Here is a 25,210-nt window from a genome sequence, read left to right as displayed (position 1 = left end):
TGTTTGACTAACTGATATTTGCTGTTTGCTAACTCTGTGCCAGCTGATGTGCATGCCTGTGAGGCAGATACAGAGATCCTCATGACAGGGTCCCTAACCCTAGCAAACTCAACCCTGGGATCAAAGGGTGATAAATATAAAGAATGTCTCTTACATGGTGGGTACAATACTTGAAGAATTCAACACATCATCTCAATTTGAGATTATTCTGTCTCACTGATGTGGATGGACACTCAAGTATACTTTAGCCCAGACTTTGTCTGAGACCCCCTCATTGGTAAGATCATGGAGTTAGATTTGTAGCCTTAACCCATACTATTGTTACAGAATAACACTTTAGATGACCTGCCCATCTTCCTTTCTAGAATTTAAATTCTTTCAAATAGTGGGTCTTATAGAGTTAGGAATATTAACATTATTCAAGTGTTTATTATGGGGAAGTCCTAGCAATGAAGCTATTCTTATTTTCATTGCTTTGATTCTTTCATCAGTACCAGCAGTACCTTCATATGGACCTTGAAAAATGCAGGGAAACTCCTGTGTAAGCCAATAACACATGTTATTTCTGATCTCTGAAGACACCTTCTCCTGATAGGATTTCTTGGGGGTTACAAGTAGAGGCCAAGTGTGTCTATATAATGATTATTATTTGTCTTCAATCCTTGCACATTCTTATTGGTTGGTTCACTTTTCAGTCCTGTCAGAGGCTCTTTAGATCAGTGTATTATGCTGCACTGCTGACAAGGCAAGGGTGTGGGTCCTATCTCTGCTCTGTGTGTATGGTTAAAACTTTTGCCTTTGGCTACTTCCCAGAGCATGAGATGTCATTGTGACAAGTCAAGCTGTGAGAGAGTGAATGCTCATCTGTCTCATCTTTGGAGGGAGGAAAAGGTAGTTTCGGGCACAGGAATGCAACAAAGAACCATACAAAGGACTTGCCGAGGGGAATAAATTTTATTGACTTTTTTATGTGAGACAGTGACAGCAAGAGTGAGAGCAAAAGTGAGCAAAAGGAGTGGGGAATGAATTGGTGCACCAGGACCTCCAGCTGCTGCAATCAAATTCCAGACATGTGCTCCCTCTTGTGTGCATGTGTGGCTTTGTGTGTCTGCGTCACTGTTCATCTGACTTACATGGTATCTGGAGAATTGAATGTTAGTCCTTAGGCTTCGCAGGCAAGCGCCTTAACTGCTATTTTAACCCTCCAGTCCTTTATTGACTTTTATTAGCATAATGTCCAGAGAGTTTCTATGAATTTTTCTACTATGTAGATGAAAAACTGGATGCACAGAAGTGTTGAATAACTGGTCCACCACTGTTGAGCTAAATACTAGGGGCAAGATTGGCATACATGTAGGTAATTGCAGAGCCCAAGCCATCACCACTCGTTTTAGTTGGCCTTTCTTCTTAGATAGAGTCGACTACAAATACCTGAATCTGTGTATATTCATATACATGTGAATATCACTATATATGTCTATATGTGTTTAATGAATAATTTCAGGAAGTTTTTCTTACTATAAACATAGTACTCATTCTGCAAAAAAAAGCTTAGGAAATTCATAAAAGTGAAAGTTAAAGAAGTGATTCATAGTTGGGATCATGGCTGTCATTCTGGTGTGTTTTTAAATAGTTATTCATGCATATCTGGTGACGAAAACACTATAGGATCTGTGTGGCATGCTGCTTTCTTCATCTAATACCAAAAATCAATACCTAACATGTTTAAATTTTAATAGGGATATAACAGGTCACAGAGATTTTTAATTTGAAACCATTGTATTTATTTATTTGGCAGAGAAAGAGCGAGGGAGGGAGTGAGCACACATTTCAGGGCCTCCAGTCACTGCAAACGAACTCCAGGCACATGTGCCCCCATGTGCATCCTGCTATCATGGGTCCTGGGGAATTGAACCTGGGTCCTTTGGCTTTGCAGGCAAATGACTCAACTGCTAAGGCACCCCTCCAGCCCACCATTATATATATATTTTAATAGCATACAGCTAGCTTCCAATGTGCAAATCAATGGCATGGCATTCTGGGTAGAGGGACTGTAATTGGAAAGCAAGTACAGAGCTATGAGAAACTGGGACGTGTACTTCTGGGGAAGAAAGGAGGAGATGTATCTTCCTCCCCACTAAATAATCTCTCCAAACTCTTTTGATGTTCTTCAGAGATGACAAAAACTGAAAAATAATCAAGTTAGGATAGTGAGCCAGCATACTGTTAAAACCATCTTTCCCTCAGATGCCACTGCTAGCTAGGTGAAATAGGACAAGTACCACCATATTCACTTAGTGGATCAAGAAGCTTAAAGCAGGAGAAATTTCTCCAAGTCTAATTGATAGGACTATAAGTGGTAGAGATGGGCTGGACCAGGACCTCTTCTGCTTGCCAGGGAAGTGCTCAACTGAGTCATTAGGAAGTGTGGACACTGTCCTACCACTTGCTTTTAGATGTTCTCATTGTTCCCTTTCTCACTTCTTCCTTCTTTCAAGGCCTTATGTCCAATCTCATGGTTTAGTTTCAGGTTAATGTATTTTCATTTTAAATAGGTGCATTCTGGGGCTTGAAAGCTTGAGATACAGCTAGTAGTGGAGCATATCCTTAGCATACTTGAGACCCTAGGTTTGAAAACACACACATACACACACACACACACACACACACACACACACACACACACACACACACTGTCCCACTTAAGGAATCTTACTGCTTGATAATAACAACAGTGTAAATACAAATAACTAATCATTATTAATGCTCATTTAATGTATGTCAGACAAAAAACTTGTGTTTTAAAAAGCCTCTGCACATTTTCTATTCTACAACACCATGAATCTTACAGGTGGAAGGGGTAAGGTTTAAACCTGGATCTTGCTGTCTTTAAACATCAATCAAGATGTCACAGTGCCCTGAAAGGGGAAGAAAAGCACATAAGAGAAGAACCATTGAGATTTTGGGGTGCTGTTTTTCACAAGTAAGGTTAAATGTATACATGTCTTTCCACAATATAATGCAACAATCTTGAACTTGTAACTGGGCTATGAATTCATAAATTTTATAGGAAGAAACCTCAGAAATGAGGACATCCATGTTTGTCCCCACTAAAATAATCCCTTTTCTCATTGCCTGCCAAGCACATTTTCTGATATGTTTTTATGCTTATTTTTCTACAGGAGGAAATATAAGAAAACATCCCAGAGGTAAGAGCATCTTTCTGGGAAAGGGGAACTTTCTGGAACATGGTTGGCTGCACCACTAGTGGCACAACTCTTCATGGTGGGATGGAATAGTAACAGTCTCTTGCTGCCTTTTCAGTGAGTCACCTGCTTTATCTCTCAACCACTATAGCTTCTGTAATTAAAACTTGAATTCCTAGTCACGGAAGAAATGGTTTCAAGATCCGTGCATGCCAACTCCTTTTAGACCCCCATAGCCTAATCAAAAGATTTTGATTAGACTCTGGGAAGAGTAATTTGAGGTAGACTCTAGGAACATGGATATAATTAGACAAGATCCGGCTTGGCTCTGAGCTGTACTTACAGGTACTTTAGATGAGGAACCTGGAAGCTCCTAGACCTCTGACCTGTGTGCCCACTGAACTTTGGATTTTCTTCCTTCGCATTTACTATTCCACCATGACTTATAAGCTTTTGAGTGTGTTCCAACTCCCATGTGAAGCTCATTTTCAGGGCATAACATGATTGAAACTACTCACTGATGTGTTCTTCCACAGTTGATGCTGGCTGGTTTAGAGAATGAACGAGGGTAAAGTCAGTGGAGTCTCTAAATAACAGAATAATGAAGTGAGTTTAGGAAATGCTATGTGTGCCATGGTAGAATTTATTCATTGTGTCCCTCTTTGTATTCATTCATATATTGAAGGTATCTAACATGCTGTTTTGATATATGTATACGTGGTAAAATAATCACTACAGTCAAACAAACTAACAAACCCATTACCTTGAATACTTTACACATCATTGATTTGTTCCTTTTTCTGATTTTATTTCCAAGGTAGGGTCTCACTGTAGTCCAGGTTGACCTAGAACTCATTCTATAGTCACAGGTTGGCGTCAGACTCAAAGCCATCCTCCTACCTCTGCCTCCCAAATGCTGAGAGTAAAGACATGCACCTCTACATCTGAACTTTTTCTGATTTTTTTAGACAGCATCTCAATATGTAGCCCATGCTGGCTTTGAACTCATGGAAATCCTCTTGCTTCAGCCTCCTGAGTGTCTTTATGGTTCATGTTAATAGCATTATTATTTTATTAGGAAGATAATTTGTATGGATACATCATTTGTTGGTACCATCTTTTCCTTCCTCCCTTAACCCCATTCCACAGGGGTTCCTCCTCAGTGGGATTGCTGGTATTCCCCATGAGGTTGTGGGTTATGCATTGTGGAAGCAACAATCTGTTATTGGTGGAAGGCAGTGCCTCTGGACATGACATAACAACTTTCTTCCTCATTTCTGCAAAATTCCCTGAGTCTTCGGTGTTTTTTATTTTTTTTCCCCCCAAGGTAGGATCTCACTCTTGCTCAGGCTGATCTGGAATTCACTATGTAGTCTCAGGGTGGCCTTGAACTCATGGCGATCCTCCTACCTCTGCCTCCTGAGTGCTGGGATGAAAGGTGTGTGCCACCATGACCAGCTTGTGTGTGTCTTATATCTACTTCAGTGATGATCTCTCAGGGGCCTCTTGATCTCTGCTTTGTTATGTGTTGAGTATCCTCAACGTCTGTCTCCTTCAACCTGGCACTGACTGTCAGGCTCACCATGGAAACAGCACTGTTGCTCATCTCCCCAAGTCCTCTGTGGTTGCAGCTGTGGCTTGGCTGAGATGTGAGGTGTTGTTTATCTCCCCAGGTCTGTCTACCTTCTGAAAAAGAAAAACAGATTCTCCAACAGAGAGTGAAGTTAGCATATTTTAAATTGGATAAACATTAATTTACAGAGATTTTAATGGCTGTAGCTCCTCTTTTAACCAAAGACTAGTAGGAACTTAACATTAGAGAGCATAATCTTTGTCTTCATAGGATTCAGAACTGGTTCCCAGTTCCAGATATGAATTCCTTTCCAATAAGGGGATCTCTTAGCCAATCAGAAAGTCATTGGTTACCCACCAAGGCTGTGTGCCACCATTGCACTGATGTGTACTTCCTGTCAGGCTGGTTGCTTCTGAGTAGCTTAGACCTCTGTTTTCTCACACTGTTCTTGGCCACTTTTCACAGTAGCTCATGTAGTACTTTACAGCATTAGATGGGCTATGTGTGGACTGGCTCTCTTTTAGATTCCAGCCAGGTCTCTCCAATCAACAGCTCAATGTGAGTAAGTAGCACTGATTTCTGGTACTGGGAGTTGCAGGTCAGAACCAAAATGTTTTAAGATTAGGCTTCATCCCACTCTCTCCAGGTCCCTTCTTTTTGGGTGTTCCTCCTATCCTTCTGGTGAGGGTTGCATCTTTAGTTATATATATTTTTATTTTTTTGTGAGAGAGAGAAAAAGAGAGAGAGAGAGAGAGAGGGATTTACTGGGATCTGAAGACTCTAACATGTATCTTTAGGCTTCACAGGCAAGTGCCTTAACCACTAAGTCATCTCTGTAGCCTGAAGGCTGTTTCTTTTAGCCCACATTTAAGGAGAATGATTTCTATGGTACCAGTTCATTTTGGGTTATGTGTTTATTTCATCCCAATCTCCCCTTATCCTCCCCGAAACCCTTCTATTCCTATTGTCTGGGCCTAAAGTTGCATATTTGGTATGCCAGCAAGTGAAGCTGATCCAGGTTAGGAACCATAGATGAGTAAGAATATATGACATTTATCTTTCTATGATTGCATATGTTTGCTGAGTATGATCATTTTCCTCCAACTTTCATTGCAACCTTTTTTTCTTACTGCTGAGTAGAATTCCATTGTGTATATATACCACATCTTTGTTACCTATTTGTCTAATGATGGGTACTGGGTTTATTCCAGTTCTTAGCTATTATGAATTGAGCAGCTATGAACATAGTTGAGCAAATATATCTGTAGTGAAGCATGGAGCATTTAGGATAAATGCCAGTAAGGGAATGACTGGGTCTGTTGGTAGCTCTATATTCATCTTTTTCAGGAATCTCCATAATGATTTCCACTAGTGGTTGTACAAGTTGACATTCCCACCAACAGTGGATGAGGGTTCCTCATTCCACACATCCTTGCCAACATTTGTTGTCCTTTGATTTTTTAATGATTGTCATCCGTACTGGAAGTGTTTTTTTTTTTTTTTTTTTTTCCGAGATAGGGTCTCACTCTAACCCAGGCTGACCTGGAATTCACTCTGTAGTCTCAGGGTGGCCTTGAACTCTCAGTGATCCTCCTATCTCTGCCTCCTGAGTGCTGGGATGGAGTTGTTTTAATTTGCATTTCCATGATGGTTAGGGATGTTGAACATTTTCTTAAGTGTGTATTAGCCATTTGTATTTCTTGCTCTAAAAGGTCTGTACTCAGTTATCTACCCCCTTTTTTTGAGTGGGTTGTCTGATTTTTCTATTGTTTAGTTTTTGAATTCTCTAGGTTCTAGATACTAGGCCTCTTTCAGTGGTGTAGCTAGTGAAAGGTTTTCTCCCATTCTGTGGCTAAGCTATTGGCTCTGCTTATGATATGTTTGTACAAAAGCTTTTTAGCTTCATGAAATCCCATTGATTGTTTAATTTCCTGGGTGACTGGGGTATTGTTCAGGAAGTCCTTCCCTATTCCTATATCATGGAAAGTTCCCCCTATTGTTTCCTCCAGTAGGAGAAGAATTTTAGGTCTCACATTGAGGTCTTTAATCCATTTAGAGTTGATTTTTGTGTATGGTGAGATGAGTGGATTCAGTTTCATTTTTCTATATGTCGTTATCCAATTTGTCCAGCCCCATTTGTTAAAGATGCTGTCTTTTCTCCAGTCTACATTATTGGCACCTTTGTCAAAGTCAAGTAGCTGTAGTTACTTGAACTAAGGGCCAGGCCTTCAATTCTGTTCCATTGGTCTATATTTGTTTTTATGCCAGTACTATTTTGTTTTTGTCATTATGTCTTTGTAGTATAGCTTTAGATTGGATATGGTGATACTTCCAGAGGTGTTTCTTTGCTGAGGATATGTTTTGATATCCAAGGTCTACCATAATTCCATATGAATTTAGAGGTTATTTTTTATATCTTTGTGAAGAATGATGCTAGAATTTTTATTGGTATATCATTAAATCTGAATATTGCTTTTGGCAGAATTGCCATTTTCACATTATAAATTCTGCCTATCCAGAAGCATGGAAGGTATTTCTGTCTTCCCATGTCCTCCTCAATTTTGTTGTGTGTTTTTATGTTTTCATTGTATAGGTATTTCACATCATTGGTTAGTGTTATTCAAAGGTATTTGATTTTTTGTAAATATTGAAAATGGGATAGCATTGCAGATTTCTTTTTCTCTATATTTACTCTTTGCATATAGAAAGACTGCTGACTTTTGTGTGTTGATTTTGTATCTTGCCACATTGCTAAAGGAATGAATCACCTTTAGAAGTTTTGAGGTGGAAACTTATGTATCGGATCATGTCATCTGAAAATAGGACTAATTTGGCTTTTTTCCTTTCCAGTTTGTATCCCTTTTGTTTCTCTCACCTGTCTTATTGCTCGGGGTAGGAATTCTAGTACTATGTTGAAGAGCAGAGGTGAGAATGGGCACCCCTGTCTTGTTCCCAGTCTCTATGGGAACTCCTTGAGTCTTTCCCCAGTAAGTATTATTTGGACTTTAGGTGCTTTATATATAGCCTTTATTCTGTTGAGATATAAACCCTCCATGTCTATTCTCTCCAGTGTTTTGATAATGAAGTGTTGCATTTTGTCAAATGCCTTTCCTATATCTATTGAAATGATCATGTGGATCTTGTGATTCAGTTCATTTATCTGTTGTATTACATTGACTGATTTCTGTATGTTCAACCATCCCTCCATCTCTGAAATGACTCCCTGTTGATCAAGATGGATAATGCTTTTGATGTGTTGTTGAATTTGGCTTGTGAGAATTTTGTTCAGGATATTTGTACCTAAGTTAATCAGGGATAGAGGCCTATATTTTTCTTGTTGTATCTATGTCCAGTTTTGGTATTAGGGTGATTCTAGCCTCATAAAAGGAGCTGGGGGATATTCCCTATTCTCCAATTGTGTGAAACAGTTTGAGAAAAATTGGTTTCAGTTCATTCATGAAGGTTAAATTGAAATTGGCCAAGAAGTCATCCATTTCTGGACTCTTATTTTGGGAGGTATTTGATTACCTTTTCAATCTTGATGGATGTGATAGGTTTGTTTAGATGATTAATCTGCTCTGAGTTTAGTTTTGGTAGGTGATATGTGGCTAGGAATTCATCCATTTCTTCCATATTACCTCATTTTGTAGAGTAGAGTTTTTGAAACTATGTCCTGATGATTCTTCCAATTTCAATGATGTCTGTTGTGATCTTTTTCTTTTCTCATTTCTAGTTTTGTTAATGTGAGACTTTTCTTTTGTTCATTTCATCAAAATGGCCATGCATTTATCAATCTTATTTATTTTTTCAAAGAATCAGCTTTGTTTCATTGATTTTTCTTAATTTGTTTTCTTAGTGCTCAGTTTATTAATTTCTGCTCTGATTTTGGTTATTTATTTTTGTCCGGATATATTTGGGTTGGATTCTTCTTCTTTTTCCAATTTGATGGTTAGTTTGTTAGTTTGACATCTCTCCATCTTTGTTGTGAAGGAATTTAGTGTTATGAACTTTCTCTTCAGGACTGCCTTCATTGTGTCCAGTAAGTTTGGTAAGTTGTGTTTTCATTATCATTCAATTCTAGAAATTTTACAAGACCTTTTTTGATTTATTCCACAACCCATTCATTGTTTAAATGTGTGTTATTCTGCACCCAGGAGCTGGCATAATTTCTCTTGTTAATTTCTAGCTTTAATGCATTATGATCTGAAGCAGGGAATTTTATCAATTTTCCTAAATTTATGGAGGCATGCTTTATGACATAACATGTGATCTATTTTGGAGAAGGTTTCATGGGCTGCTGAAAAGAATGTATATTCTGTATATTTGGGATAGAGTGTTCTCTAAATGTTTATTAGGTCTAGTTGATCTATGATGTTGTTGAACTCTGTTTCCCTGTTGATTTTTCTCCTCGGATGATCTGTCTATTGATGATAGTAGAGTACTGAAGTCCCCAACTATAATGATGTTGGAGTTTATTTCTCTTTTGTTGTCAAGTAGGTTTTGGTTTATAAACTGTGGTCTACCCATGTTTGGTGCACATAGATTTATGATTGTGATATCCTCATGTTGGATCATTCTCTTGATGAATAAGAAGTGCTCTATTTGTCCGTTTTTATTTCTTTTGGCTTAAAGTCTATATTATCAGATATTAACACAGTAACAACTTCTTGTTTCTTATATCCATTTGCTTGGAATATCATGTTCTATCCTTTCATCCTGTGGAGCTGTTTTTAGTTGTGAGGTGAATTTCTTTTTAAAAAAAAATTTTTTTTGTTCATCTTTTCATTTGAGAGCAAGAGAGAGAGAGAGAGAGAGAGAGAAAGGGAGGGAGGGGCAGAGAGAGGGATAGAGAGAGGGAGAGAGAGGGAGGGAGAGGGAGAGAAGAGGGAAAGAGAGAGAGAGAGAATGGGCATGTCAGGGCCTATAGCCACTGCAAACGAACTCCAGACATGTGCGCCCCCTTGTGCATCTGGCTAACGTGGGTCCTGGGGAATTGAGCCTTGAACTGGGGTCCTTAGGCTTCACAGGCAAGTGCTTAACTGCTAAGCCATCTCTCCAGCCCATGAAGTGAATGTCTTAAGGACGTTTTCTGAGCCACCCTGTTAACTTGTGTATTTTGATGGTTGAATTAAAAATTAAAACTTAAAGTTATAACTGTTTAATCCTGACAGCAATAACTTTAAGTATTGTAATCAAATTTTGTAGTCTCTTGAAATTGGTTGTTTGACTCTTCTGTTAGAGTATTCCCTGAACTATTCTGTTTTTGCTCATATAATCATAGAGCTGACTTTTTTTCATAGAAAGTTAAAGTTTTCCTTTCCCCACATATTATGAGGGGTTCTTTTACTGGGTACAGTAGTTTGGGGTTTCAAGCCATAGGTTTATAGACTTTGAAGTGTTCCATTATAGGCCCTTATAGCTTTCAGGGTTTCCATTGAGAAATCTGAGGTAATTCTGATGATATTGCCTTTATATTTAGTGAGTTGTTTCTATTTTGCTACTTTTTGCCCTCTATTTTTTATTTCATTGCTAAGAATTTTAATGATTATGTGTTTTTTCTTTGGTCCTATTTTGTGTTCTATGAGCTTCTAATATCTGGATGGGTCTCTCTTTTGTGAGATTGGGAAATTCTCTTCAACACTTGTTGAATATGTTCTCTATGCCTCTTGCCTGGATTTCTTCTCCTACTTGTATATCCATGAACCAGATGTTTGGTCATTTTAGGGTGTCCCACACTTCCCTTATATTCTATTCACTTGATGTTTTGAATTAAGCAAAGTTTTTGGATTCCCAATCAATTTCTTCTGTATTGTCTTCCAGTTCAGAGGTTCTGTCCTCCATATGAATAAATCTGATAGTGAGGGGTTCTAGAGAGGTTTTTAAAAGCTCTATTTGATTTTTGTTTTCTGTTGTATTTTTCTTTTTACATTGTGGCCATCTCTTTTTTTTTTAAAATTTTTTTTTCGTCATTTTTATTTCTTTATTTGAGAGTGACAGAGAGAGAGGGAGAGAAAGAGACAGATAGAAAGGGAATGGGCATGCCAGGGCTTCCAGCCACTGCAAATGAACTCCAGATGTGTGCGCCCCCTTGTGCATCTGGCTAACGTGGGTCCTGGGGAATCGAGCCTCGAACCGGGGTCCTTAGGCGTCACAGGCAAGCACTTAACCGCTAAGCCATCTCTCCAGCCCAACATTGTGTCCATCTCTTTTTTGAGGGATGATTTCAGTTCGTGGTCTGATTTTCTTGTTGCATTCTTGCATTTGGTCATGTCTTCATTAAGCCTAATCAGCTGGTCATTGAGATCCTCGATTTGTTGACTTACCTACAATTAATTCATCTCTTTTTTGAGGCCTCTGTGTTTTTCTTTAATTAAGTTAAGCCTAGTGACAAAAGCTGTGTGCTTCTGGAAATGATTTTGCTTAATCTCATTTATGCAATTGTTTTTTAATGATTTTTTTTGTTTATTTTTATTTATTTATTTGAGAGCACCAGACAGAGAGAAAGAGATAGAGAGACAGAGAGATAATGGGTGTGCTGGGGCCTCCAGCCACTGCAAAGGAACTCCAGATGCATGAGCCCCCTTGTGCATCTGGCTAACATGGGTCCTGGGGAATCGAGCCTCCAGTTTCCTTAGGCTTCACAGGCAAGTGCTTAACTGCTAAGCCATCTCTCCAGCCCAATTGTTTGTTTTTTGATGGTTTGCTTCCAGCTCAGCAATTCTCTTGATTGGGGTTACATAGCTTGTAGTGCTTTCATTTGTGGATTCAACTTTTGTTGTTTTCTCTCTGGTTTCACTGGGGTCTTCCATTGTGGGATTATGCACCCTTGGTGGAACTTTCTCAGTTTTCTGACTTCCATTGTAGTTTTTATTTACATTGTGGTCTAATTTGGCATAAAAGTCTTGTTTTATTGAGGAGGAATCAAGTATTTGTCTTTGCAGATCTTCAGTTAGTGATCTGTTTTAAATGTGAACTGAATTTGAGTAGGATGGGGTTATAACCACAGAAGCACAGAGTGTGGAAGTTGCAAGTGTAACAAGGGTATCTGGGGAACTGGGAGCTCAGGCCTACTCACTCCACCTGTGTACACACTTCAGCAAAGGGAAACCAGGGTTTGGGGAAACAGGAGCAAGGCCTGCCCCTGGGTCTCCAACTCCCTGATTCTCTGTACCTGAGGTTACAAGCTCAGAGTGACTAGGCCAAATCTCCTGGCTCGTGCCTCACCTCCCGGGTCCCTGGCCCAGTACACCTGCTGTTGGCTTTGGGCAGCCTGGACCCTGCAAGTGTGCTGCAGAAGCAGACTTTCTGCTCTGGCTCCCTGACTAACTGGATCCACAACTCCTTGTTGCTCCGAGGCAGAGAAGGCATGGGCCCAGGGGCAGGTCAATCTGAGTGGGGGAGAAAAACCTGCTTCCTCAACATGTCAGCAGGGCCCTGGTCACCCCAAGCTAGAAGCCAACTTCGTCTTGAGTTGATTTTTTTCCCCGCAATATATAGATACTCTATTTACTGAATCGTATTATGTATGTTTCTCAGTACTTCTCCAGGCACAGTGAATGAATTCTGGAAAGGTTATGCTTGAAATGACATGATCAGATAAAAGTATCAATGACTTATCATTAAAGGATGCATTAGGCATATAATTAATACAAGTGCCACAGTATTCATTTTATGCTCTTGAGAAGAGTTTGAGAAGTACTTTCCAAAGAAACAGAATTTTATAGGCCTTTTGCTTGTCAAACAGTAGAAGCCCACAGCTCAGTCTATATTATGAGGGTCTACTTATCATTGTATATGACTTCAGCATTACAGATTCAAACAGATTGCATTCAGGCAAAACCTATTAGTGCAATTAAAATCTGTTAGTTGTTTTCATAAGGGACATTTGTAGATGATCATTTTAATCTCATTTTTTCTAATGAGTATAATCTCTTGGGAGAAATTCTTGTGTCTTGTGGTAACATATAAAGTCAGTAGTCCACAGGCATTAATATGCAATGTGCTACATGCGAGTCATTAGGAGAAAAATGAGCCAAAATTTTAAGGCTTCCTGGAGTTGCTATATTATTATAAGTATAGTTGGGTGATACAGATGACTAAACAATTCTGTCTTGTGTAGGTTTGTGGAACTCATGGTAATTATTGTATGGGGACCACTGAGCAGGATGTAAATTCCTCACTCACAATAGAGTGCAAATAGTCTTCAGTCATAAAAAGTAAATTATCACTTTTATGTGTAGTTAACCTGGGGCATGAGACACTTTGGCATCACCTCAATTTTGTTTTAACTAGAGATAAACAGACAGATGAGAGGGAGTTTTTGTGATGCTTGTTTAAAGGTGTCATGGCTCAATGGTTCAAATTACCTTTTGAAAGGGTACTTTTGCATATCTGATGTAAATACTGCTGTATTTTTATTATGTCATAAAAATAAACATAAACCTTGCCTTTTGCTAACTTCATTGAAGTATAAATTAATAAAAAATGTCAGATTGAGTTTTCATCTTTTTAATATTTTTATATGAGATAAATCCAATGATCTATTAATATATAAATGAATAACAAACTATTCTCAATATAATGGCTTAAGACAGCCATTTTATTTTGCTTACAATTTTATGGGTCAGGAATTCAGGAAGAATTTGGCTGGGAGGTTTGAAGTGATTTCTCCCTGCTTTCCATCTCTGCAAATATGTTTCCTCTTTTAGGGAGTCTTTATGGAGCTTCCTGTGGCATATTAGTCTCAGGGGGCTACACAAGACAGGAGTGTAAGCTGTGGTCTTCTTGCCTCTTAATTATGATGTTGGCCTAAAAGTAGCAAAGTGAACCCAGATTCAAGACAAGGGAATAAAGACTATACTTTCTGGAGAAAGTATTTTTTTCTTGCATGCACATGTGTGGGGTATATATATTTTATATATATTTTATATGCATGTGGAGCCCCGAAGTTGATATCAGCTGTCTTCCTTTAGCACTCTACTTTTACTCACTGAGGCAAGGTTTCTTGCTGAACCTAGAGCTCACCAGTTCAGTTAGACAGTCTAGCTAATGCACCCTAGTACTGGGATTGCAGGTGTTTACCACAATGCCCAATAATTTAGTTGGGATTTTGAGATCTGAACTCAGGTCCTGTGCTAATATGGAAGACACTTTACCCACTGAGCAATCTTCCCAATCAGCCCCTTTGAAGTTTTCTTTAACCCATGTAGCAAATCTTTAGGTTTTGTAGAATGCTCTTGCTCGACTCTTTTCCTAAGGATCTGTACAGTCAGAGTATGTGGATTTTTCATTGGCTAAATGGTAGGTATTGGTAAGTGTACCATACACTGCAGTAAGGAACAGGTCTGCTTGTCAACATGGTTAATTTGGAGTGGGGGTAGCTGTGAGTCATGCTAGGAACAAGCTGGTATACCAGCACAGACTCTGGTGATTAGCTGAATTCTAAATGTAGTTATTTGCTTTTGCTTAGTCTTTAGCCAGTTAAAACTGGTAGCCTTGCGTATGAAAACTAAATGCCATAAATATTATATTAAAAGCTTTTGATTACATAGGTCTGATTTGGACACCAAGGAGAAGATAGCCCAGCATGTTCAAATAATCTTCCTTTGCTTACAATTTTCTTGCTGTTTAATTTCATTTCACTTGTGTATGTGTTTACTGTTCAAAGCTACATTAAAGAACTCTCCCTGCTTGAAAAGTAATTATGCTACTGCATTCCAACTGATGTAGTTACCTTTTTTGAAGTGATTCATAAAATGTGTGGCAGATTTTAGCCCAAGGGAATATTTTGATGATTCTAATGTTTCTGAGTCTTACTTTTAGCATTAATGGAAATGAATTTATCTCTTCCATGCCAGAGTTTCAAAGGAATTAGTGATGTTAAAAGTCTGGGTTAAAAGCTGGGCATGACAAAATCTCAGCACTTGGGAGACAGAGGTAGGCGGATTGCCATGAGTTTGAGGTCACCCTGAGAATACATAGTGAATTCCAGGTAAGCTTGGGCCAGAGTGAGACCCTACCTTGAAAAAACAAAAACAAGTCTGGGTTAACAAGGAAATCAGTAGGTAGGAGGCATGCTTCTCCTCGTGCAGAGCCTTACTGAAGAGGTTTTTACATGCTTTGCTATGTGAGTGAGTCTTGTCCAGAAGAGCCAGTTATTCAAGAGATAAGCTAGAGTGATGAAATAGTAATTGTAAGCAGAGAGGATTATAGAACAAATGTGCTTCCCAATAAAAGTCTCATCAGGTTGTTTTACACACCTTCAGCTTCAAGGTATAAATTGGCCTTATAAGAAATTTGTATTTCTGAGAAAAAATGTCAGACCATGTATAGGCTCATCACAAATACAAATAATTTAATACTTCTAGGCTGCTCCTGAAAAAAAGGACTGCTGTCAGAGATAATATAAGCCATGTCAGCAGTACCTCTTCCCTGCCGCCACACAGAGACACATGTGCACACCCAACTTTCAGTGTCCTGGGTGATTCCATGTTGCTAGTATAATTCAGAGGCAGAGGCACAAATACATATCCACAAACTTGAGGGACGTTAGCAGCCCCCTCATCCAATTTTCATGTGTCTATCTTGTGGCAATTCAGAACTTTGACCAATATAGAAAGGATCTGGAGTTTTAAGCTTAACCAGATCATTAAAGACTTACTAGCATGTGGTTTTGCCTTTTTATATATTTATTAATTATGGCTCTGTTTAGATAGTTTAGATAGTAATTCTGCTTCTGTCTATATCAGCCGTACTCATTGGAAATCTGAGCAATTAACTTCAGCCTAAGGCATCTTTTATGTTTTTGATAGTCATAGTGCATTGATAGTAATATGTATAGTACTTTACAATAATCCTTCAATTTAAAAAAGTTTCTTTTTAATAATCGATGTCATATAACTTAGAAAACACTAGAAGTAAAATATCTGTGAATAGAAATGTGGGCTTCTAGGTGAAACAAAGGTGGACAAAATAATTATAATAGGATATGGTGAGTGCTATAATGGATCCTAGTGGATCTAAATATTGAAGGTAACTGGGGAAATCGGGTCTTTGTGGGGATACTTGTGTTACCCTGTGCTTCTCTCACTAATTCACAAACAACCTAGTGGACTGCTGATGTGCACAGGGCTTGAGAGCATAGGCAGAGTGAGGTCTATGGGTTAGTTCAGAATCTTTTCTGATTCTTCTAATTTTTAATAATTTTAAAATGCATATTCTCCTGATTATGATCTTGTTTCTAAAAGGTAAATGGTTCAAAAATATTCTGGACATAAGAATGACAGCTCAGGACATAAACATATTTTAGATATTGACAAACATATGTATAGCTATTGATGATAAACATATGATATTGATAAACACACACACACACATAGATAGATAGATAGATAGATAGATAGATAGATAGATAGATAGATAGATATGCAAGTATGGATAGATGATAGATAGATATTCATCAGGTACATATATTGTAATGTAGTTAGTAGAAAGGCCTCTATCTGTTACAAGGAACATCAAAGAGTTATTTTCACTCAGGTATCTAATGCCTTCTTTCATGTGGACTTTTATGTGGCTCAGTAATCACATTTGATGAGCCCAATAATTGATTAAATCCTGCAAGTAATTTTGTTAGTCAAGTCTGCCCATTTTCTGGCTTCATGACTCAGCTTCATGAGTCATCAACTCATGTACCAACTTTGCTGTAAGTAATAGATCATCAGGGTGAGCATTGTGAAGGTGAGTACATATTACTTTGGGAAGGCTACTTGCTTGGCTGTTGTATCTTAACGTTAGCAGGTATACCACTTTCTTAACTTTGCACCTCATGTCCTTCCCAGACATACTAAGACCCTTCAGTAAATTACAAAGCCTTTCAGCATCCTTGAAAAGAATTTGTGGATTGTTATCCCACCTTTGCAATAAAGAATGGCAATAACATGAGTTTTTAGGAAAGTTAATGGGATTACATAAGAAACACGAAAGCACATATTTTTGCACACTTCTAATCAGTAAAGCAATTATCTGCTTATGTGGGTAGTATTGATATTTAGAACCTAATAATTAGTGGTGACATCAGAGATCAGATAATCCTCTAAGAGATAAATTCCTTTAAAATATTTTCTTGTATTAATGATGATTAATAACTTTTCAAAGTACAATGAGCAAGTTTACCAGACATGACAATATACCTAGCTTATATTCCAAGATTGACAACAGAATGCAGATGGCTTTACAGTACACTGTGGCAAGTCAAGAAGGTAGGTCATAGAACATGAAAGAGAGGGTCTGTTTGGAATACAAATTACAGATAAGCATGGAGACTTCACCTAAACAACATAATGCCCAAGGCACTTAAGGCAAGAAGGCACCTATAAAGTTCTCTAATTTAAGATAAAACCATGCAGAAGGGAGAAGTGGATGATGTAGATATCTGTGTAGGCAGTTTGAGTAGAATTCAGAGTATTAGGCAACTATCATTGATTCACCCTTTACTCAGTTGTCTCAGGAGTACAGATGAGGTACTGGAACTGGGGAGGCTATTTAGTGGAAGTTAGAAAACAAGAAAATCGAGAAAGAGCACTATGTCTGACATTGAGTATGGGTGGTATACTAAATATTATAGCAGAAACAACCTTGCCTTTGAGTTGTCATTGTCTTAGTTAAGAGGAACATTTGGGTAAATTCAGTCTTCTTGTGAATGACAAATGCTATCATTCTTCTACTCATCCAAGACCAAAACTTCAGAGCTTCTCCATGTTCTTTTGTTGCATGCCTTTTAAATTTTAATGTACATCATTATTTCATAATGTACATCATTATTTCATAATGAAGGATATTCTAACAGGCTGTGTGCTTTTGCTATCCATACTCCTGTCTGATTAGTATGCCAAATAACTCTTATCCACTGTCTTTATCCTGGCTCTCTCATCTTCTCTGTTTTATATACATATGGGTGATTTCCCATACAGCTTCTCTGGATGGGACTTATGTGTTCATAAACAACAAACCTCCAATGACACCCTGTTGGCCAGTCAGGGTCTATATTCTTTTTTATAGGCTCTGAACATCTCCCTGCACCTCATTTTCCTTCGTTGTCTGTCTGTTACATCCATTCACACTGAATTCCAGTTAGCGGAACACCTCTCCATCATATTCACTGTTTTCTATAACTGTTTGTTCACATTCCTTTTAGATATTTTATCAATCTTTATTTATTGTACAAAATAGGCTTAGTTGAGAACTTTAATCTTTGTGTATGGGTGTGTGTCATTGTGTGCCAAAGTGTGCATGTATATGTTAGAAGACAATCTCTGATAGGCCCTCACATTTCACCTTGTTTAAGACAGGGTTCCTTCTTATACCCTGTGACATAAGCCAGGCTAGGTGGCCTGCAAGCTTCCAGGGATACACTGTCCTTTGCTTTCCATCTCATTGTAGGTCTGTTGGCATTACTGACATTGCTACCATGACTGGCATAATACAGGTTCTGAGATCAAAATTCATGTCTTTATGCCTTTATGACAAGCACTTTAGTCACTGGGACATCTCCCTAGCCCCATTGTGAAACATTTTTGTAGCTGCATACTTAGATCATTTTACCCTCTATTAGATTCTTTTGTCCTTCTTTCTGAGCCCTTCTTCCTATAGCTCCCTTCTACTTCTTTTGTGTGCATGTGTGTGTATGTGCAGTATGTGTGTTTTTTGTGTGTGTGGTGTGGTATGTGCATGGTGTATGTATGGGTGTGTACATGTATGTGACCTATGTGTGTACCTATGGAGGCCAGAGGAGAATGTTGAATGTTCTCTTAATTGCTCATCCACATATTTTCTTGAAACAGTCACTCTCTCTCTGTCTCTGTCTCTCCCCCTCAATGCAGAGCTGCAGTTTTCATGATCCCCATTTGCTCTCCAATCTCTGTTCCCATAGGACTTGGGTTATAGGCCTGCATGCCTACACCCAACTGTGTGTGTGGGTGCTGTGAAATTAAATTCAGAGGGTCTTGGGCTCTCGTGCTTACACAGGAAACTATCTTACCCATTGAGTCATCTGTACAACCCCTCATTTCTTTTTTAAAAAATCTAGATCCCACATATGAGAAAAAAGCTTGCTTATCTTTCCACTTTGTAGTATTTTGAATGTTTTTATATCTATATATTGTAGTACATTTTTTCAATCTAATCTAAATGCTTCTTCACTCAAATAGAACCTGTCTAAGTATTTCCATCTGTTATAGATCTTGCTCTCCCAGTTCCTGCTGCTTAAATTCCATGTACCACAGTTAGTTGGGTGCCTATTATTCTTGGAACCATTGTAAGATTAAAATATTTTTTAAATTTATTTACTTATTTGTGAGAAACAGAGGTACAAAGAGAGAGAGGAGGGGGGAGAAAATGGACACCCCAGGGCCTCTAGCCACTGCAAGTGAACTCTAAACACATGTGCCATCTTGTGCATCTGGCTTACATGGGTCCTGGGGAATCAAACATGGTCCTTTGGTTTTGCAGGCAAGTGTCTTAACTGCTAAGCCATCTCTCCAGCCCTAGATATTTTTTTGAGTGAGGAATATACTCTATGGTGCATTGGGCATTGCAAGTATTTCTTAATTGTTAGCAGTGTTTATGAATGAATGGGACTTGGATCCTATATATATTTCTACCATGGGTCAGGGCTAAAGTCAGAGTTACCAGGTAGAACTGTGGTTAAGTAAACTCAGGTTGATAAATGACTCATTCTTATAAATGGCTTTGCACTTCACTGCATTCTTCTACATCTAAAGACTTATTTGTTCTGTATCCTGACCAGGGTAGTGGCTTGTGAAGTAAGCAACAAAGATGGCATGCATGGCAAGAATGAGAAAGTACGTAATTGTTTGGATCATTGAGTCTGCATTTCTATTTCTGTTCCTCCTCCATGGAACTGTAACTTTGGGTGGAAATTCTGAGAATATTTATGGTCTACATCAGTGCTTCAGGCTTTGTTTTTCCCTCATTCAAACCACTAAGCTGGGAGATGTTCAGAACAATGTCTGATGTATTTGTTTGATGTGTATCCTATGAGTAATTGGTAACTGTGAGATTGGCCATCATTTGGCTCTTCTTTGATCTTTTGCTAGAATGATTTCAAGAATCATTTTCTTGGACTATCTAATGAGACCTCATTAGAGACTTTACGAGTACCCATGGACTTAATTCAGGGCACATTACTTTGCTTCTTTTTTTAAAAATATTTTATTTATTTTAAAAAGAGAGTGAAAATGAGGAAGATAGGTAGAGATAGAGAAAGAGAGAGAATGGCCACACCAGGGCCTGTAGCCCACTGCAAGTGAATTCCAGATGCATGAGCCACCTTGTGTATCTGACTTATGTGGGTCTTGGAGAATTGAGTCTGGGTCCTTAGGCTTCACAGGCAAATGCCTTAACTGCTAAGCCATTTCTCCAGCCCTCACTTGGTTTCTTATATTATGCCCAGGCTTTAAGTTGCATAAGGAAGAAAGTCTCTGGAGCCTTCTTAACCTCCGTTGTTTTCAATTTGAAAGAGCTTTAATCAACTGGGTTCTGTTAGTAACTGGCGAAGGCTGGAATTGGGGTTATGTCCAGCCTTCAATGGCAGCACCATAACAAGCAGCTTTTGGAGTCTCCAGACCAAAGTGATTGATATAGATCAGGGTTCTTGCTCCTGACACTATTAAAATTTCATTGTGGAGCTGGCCTGTGAATCTGAGGCTGTTTGCCAACATCTTTGGCCTCTCCTCATCAGATACCAGTTGCTATTCCCACATCCCTTAGCAAAAAATGACCCTTGGGAGTCAAATTCACCTCTGGTTGAAAACCATGATGTAAATCAAAGATTCAGAATCAGGTTTGGATTTTGCTATTAATTCAGCTCTGTCAAACTGCCCCTGCCCTGTCATAGTGTCATCATCTGTGAAGAGAAGAAGCTGAAAATGAAGGTTTACATTGTTTTGGCTCAAAAGCAGTATTTTTTGACTCTGAATTTTGAGGCCCTTCCATGAGAAAGCCCAGGACACTGAATAATACTTTTAGGACTGGCAAGTATTCCATGCTTTGTAATTGAACCAGCAAAAGGACCAAAATTACCAGGTAGCATAGAGACCACGGGGCAGGTAACATCACATGTCTTCCTCAGTGGTGTTCCTTTGGACCCTAGCCAGTAATTTTTGTTTTTGAATGCTTTGAATTAAGATGAACTAATCATAGGAAGGATATTAAAAGGATAATTGAAAAGCACAAACTGAAAATGTATGCCATATGATTAAGTTTATTGTGTGCTTGCTGTGTACCAGGCACTTCCTATGCATTATTTTATCTTTATAGTGAGCCCCTTTTGAAGGTGAGGAACTCAAGGGGAAGAAGTAACCTGACATAGAGTATCAAAGTACTGAGACCAGTTTAAAGGCATGTCTCTTGGGTCTGGAAAACTGCTTGAGTCCTTTCCATCTTTATAATTCTGTGGAACCCTTCTGTTTCTTTTTCTAATCCAAATGAAGGAGCTTAAAGCTGAATAAAGTTAAAAGACCAGAAATAATACCTTTGAGAGTCATTTCCCTACTCTTCCCATTATTCTTTTTTTGTAAGGTCATTTATGTTTGAAAGATTTCTTTTTTGTTGTTTTGTTTTGTTTTTCAAGGCAGGGTCTCGCTGCAGCTCAGGCTGACCTGGAATTCACTATGTAGTCTCAGGGTGGCCTCAAACTCATGGTGATCCTCCTACCTCTGCCTCCTGAGTGTTGGGATTAAAGGCGTGAGCCACCACCCCTGGCTTGAAAGATTTTTTTTAATATCTGACCTTAACCTAAAAGTTGAAGATCTCAAGAAAGTTTAATGAAGACTTTAAGGAAAATCTTTATCTAAATAATGTGTTTGAAGTAGGGAAGAGCCTCAACGGCCACCAGATTTTGTAAATTTTAATCATCTACTTTTGTTAAACAGCTTAAAGTGCTTTGAAACATGTGGCCAGACATTCATGAATCCATAATTGTATGCACAAAAAGTAAATAATAAGGTTGAATCAGATAAAAATTACTCTGTATTTTTCTATCTTGCAATTTAATATGATATTTTCTTTCTGTAGTTCATGAGGTCACTGTCTGAATTTCCCTCTTTGCTTTATCACCAGTGGAATTTGGACCATTGATCTTATAAGTTTGGGATGCAAGAGAAAGGAAAAAAAAAAGGACAGAATGAAGAATTACAAGCAAGCTGAGAGAGTAGAGTAAGCTGAGAACATGTTTGGGGAAAGGTACATGTGAAGTATTTGCTCAGCCATGGTGGTAGTAGAGTAAGAGGGGATAAAGTGTAGGGGTTTAAAGTCTCCCACACTAAGGTTGAAACCTGAATCCTGGCAGAAACTCTATGTAATACTTGGAGTGGGAGGGGCTTGCTTATCAACTGGAATCTGTTTCTTTTTGCTCAACTGGAAATGGTATTTGCTTCCTAGGGTTCTAGTGAGCCAAGAATTAAACACCATGTATAAATCACAAAGAAAATTGTTAGCACATGCAAAGGGCCTAGACACTGAGGACCTGGACATCCTTCATGGAGGTGGTTAGAGGCTACTATGCAGTGGTTGTACTTTGAGAAGGTACAGGTTGGTTTAAGGAAGCTGGTTTGAAGAAAGGCTTGACACTTTGCTGAAGTATGAAGTTGGTCTTATTAAGTGATTGGTACACATGGGATAGGACTGGAAGATGGATGAAGTAGGTGAGGCAAGGAAACAAATTGTACAGGGCCTTCATGAGAAAAAGTATGGAGGATCTCTGCACAGAAATTACTTGTAGCTCATCTTCTCCATTGAATTTCTATTTTGAGTTAATAAATTGTGGTGTTCAGATAAATAGCACTGTATTTCAATGGCTCAGTGCATACATTATAGATTTAGAATGTCTGGCTTCTAGTCTACTATTTTTACAAAGTATGTGACCTTTGGTGAATTACTTAATTTCTTTAAGCCAGTGATTTTTCAACTGGGGATGAAATTTTCCCAGGAGACTTTTAGCAATGTGTAGAAACATATTAGGTTGTCACTTTTTAGGGTGGAGTACATTTAATATCTCATGAGTAGACACCCAGTATGCTGCCAAAAGAACAAAGAATTATCTGAATGTCAGTAGAGCTTAAGTTATAACCTTTGAACTAAGCTTACCTTTTTTTACTTGAGAAGAGAAAAATAGCTGGACATGGTGGTGCATGTCTATGGTCCCAGTTTCTCAGAAGGCAGATACATGAAGATTGTTTGAATTTGGGAATTGAAGCCAGCCTGAACAACATAAGAGAATCATATCTCAAAACAACAACAGCAGCAAGCAACAGCAACAACACAACAACAAAAAATAAATGGGCAAAATACAGAATACAACTCACACAGAGTAAATAATAATAGTATGATAGTACTTACTTTATAAGGTTGTAGTGAGTGTTAAATGAAATAAAGATGAAAGATAAAAACTGTATGTGAACATCTGGGCTGTTAGTAAATATATTTTAGCTATTATTAATTTTAGCTATTTTAGCTTTTAAGTTGTTGTTTATATATCACAGTTTATGAGCTGCATTTCATAGTATATATGACTGAATGTAAGATTTCACAGTTATAGTAAATGCACTTAAATTTTTTTATTTAAAAATTTTTTTTTGTTCATTATTTATTTATTTGAATGTGACAGAGAGAGAGGGAGAGAAAGAGACAGATAGAGAGGGAATGGGTGTGCCAGGGCCTCCAGCCACTGCAAACGAACTCCAGACGCGTGCGCCCCCTTGTGCATCTGGCTAACTTGGGTCCTGGGGAAACAAGCCTCAAACCAGGGTCCTTAGGCTTCACAGGCAAGTGCTTAACCGCTAAGCTATCTCTCCAGCCCTAAATGCACTTAAATTTTACAAGAAAAAAAATAAGTGCTTTAAGCATGAATTGAAAGAGATTTTTGAATTGTTTGAGAGGATAATAATATTTGGTTTATGTGTATTCAATATACCCTATCCTGAAACAATGTGGAAATCATCAGCTCTATATGCTATAACATTCTACCAACCCCTCCCCCAAAGCAGTCAATTACATATCTTTACAGAGGCACTTTAGTATCACTACATATGATTACCTAGGAGATTTTTTAAGAAAGGAAGTTTTATACTTCACATGTTGTAGTACAGAGAAGAAATGATCAGAGTACTTTCAATAAAAATTGAAAGCTAGAAATCATGCCAAAATATAAATGGGTGTGGATTCTACCTAGTATACCCAGACTACTATCATCCTTTGAAATTGATGCCAGTCCAATAGCAAGCATTTCCTAGAAATCATAGTTGCCCTCAGTTTTGAGTACTTGAGTAGCAGTGCTCTGACACTAGTGGACAGGGTTCTCCCTACCGTTATCTTTCCCTCTTGAAGCACAAATGAGGGTCTTGTGGGATAGCTTTTCTATAATGTCTTCATTAAACTTTAAGATGTGCTCTAGCAGTAGATCACTGTCAAAGGCTCCATAGAATTAGCACAGCAATTAAAGAGCTTACAAAGAGAACCTGATGCATGCAACATATGCTATGAGATGCCTTATCATCTTTTTGTTATGCTAAATGTGTAGTTCTGTGTCTGTGAAAATTCATCATGATTTTATGATGAGGCTCACTGCTGCTGTGCTGTGCTGGCATGGCAGAAGAGCGCAGTCTTCTCTAGTGATCACTACTCAATCATCATCAAAACAGCAAGAGAAATTTAACCCTTTTAGTAAAGCCAGAAATTCTTGTTGTACAGGCAAACAGAAGTCTCGTTCCTTTAGAGGACTAACTGCTCCTCTCTTGGAATGAATGAACTATAATGATGATGTTTACATCAGTGCTACTGAAGGTGCTGAGTGAGGATGCATTTGGCAGTGGCTTGTGAGCACAGCCCTTCATTAGATCTGCATTGTGTGTTCAACACAGCATGCTAACTTCATGCTTTTACCTCCTTGCTTTGTGTCTGCTTCCCTCCTTGCTGATTTAACTGTATTGAGAAATGTGCTATGGAGCATGATTTTGAGTTTGACAGATGAGGTTCTGATGAAGCCATTGTCAACTTAAATTGCTTTGCATTTAGCATCATTATTTTGAATAGAAAGAAATTTTCCTTAAATTAGTCCCTTGTGTGGAAAATGAATCATGTTTAAAGGATTTTTTTGGGGGGGGGGGTTGATGGGGCAATTTTTTTCCTTCCTTGATATCAGTGGCTTATGCTTGCCATTAGTTTGTCAGGAACATTGTAGCAGCAAAATTATACCAGAAGTGGATAATCACAGCAATGTTATGTTGGCATTCAGAGCATGATTTGGGGGGGGGGGGTCTGAAAGACCTGAGCTTAAATCCAGCTTTCATTGTTTCCTAACTTTGTGATTTCTTTCAGTTAAGTGCATAATATTTTCAAGGCAAGGACTACTCAT

The 25,210-nt window shown here is 38.4% G+C and overlaps 1 protein-coding gene across 7 annotated transcripts in view; it reads left to right on the top strand.

Annotated features, from left to right (window-relative positions):
* Nucleotides 1-25,210, top strand: part of Pde1c (phosphodiesterase 1C) — a 782,675-nt gene that overhangs the window by 428,075 nt on the left and 329,390 nt on the right. Inside the window, exon 2 of one of the 7 annotated variants that reach the window (XM_045135625.1) lies at nt 3,183-3,209. The exons of the other annotated variants lie outside the window; for them this stretch is intronic. Coding sequence (XP_044991560.1) covers nt 3,183-3,209 — 27 coding nt within the window. The remainder of the gene's footprint in view (nt 1-3,182; nt 3,210-25,210) is intronic. 7 annotated transcript variants of the gene reach the window in all.

This window comes from Jaculus jaculus, chromosome 16, assembly GCF_020740685.1.
Source record: "Jaculus jaculus isolate mJacJac1 chromosome 16, mJacJac1.mat.Y.cur, whole genome shotgun sequence".
Classification (NCBI taxonomy): Eukaryota; Metazoa; Chordata; class Mammalia; order Rodentia; family Dipodidae; genus Jaculus; species Jaculus jaculus.
This window is presented reverse-complemented; position numbering and strand designations above follow the sequence as displayed.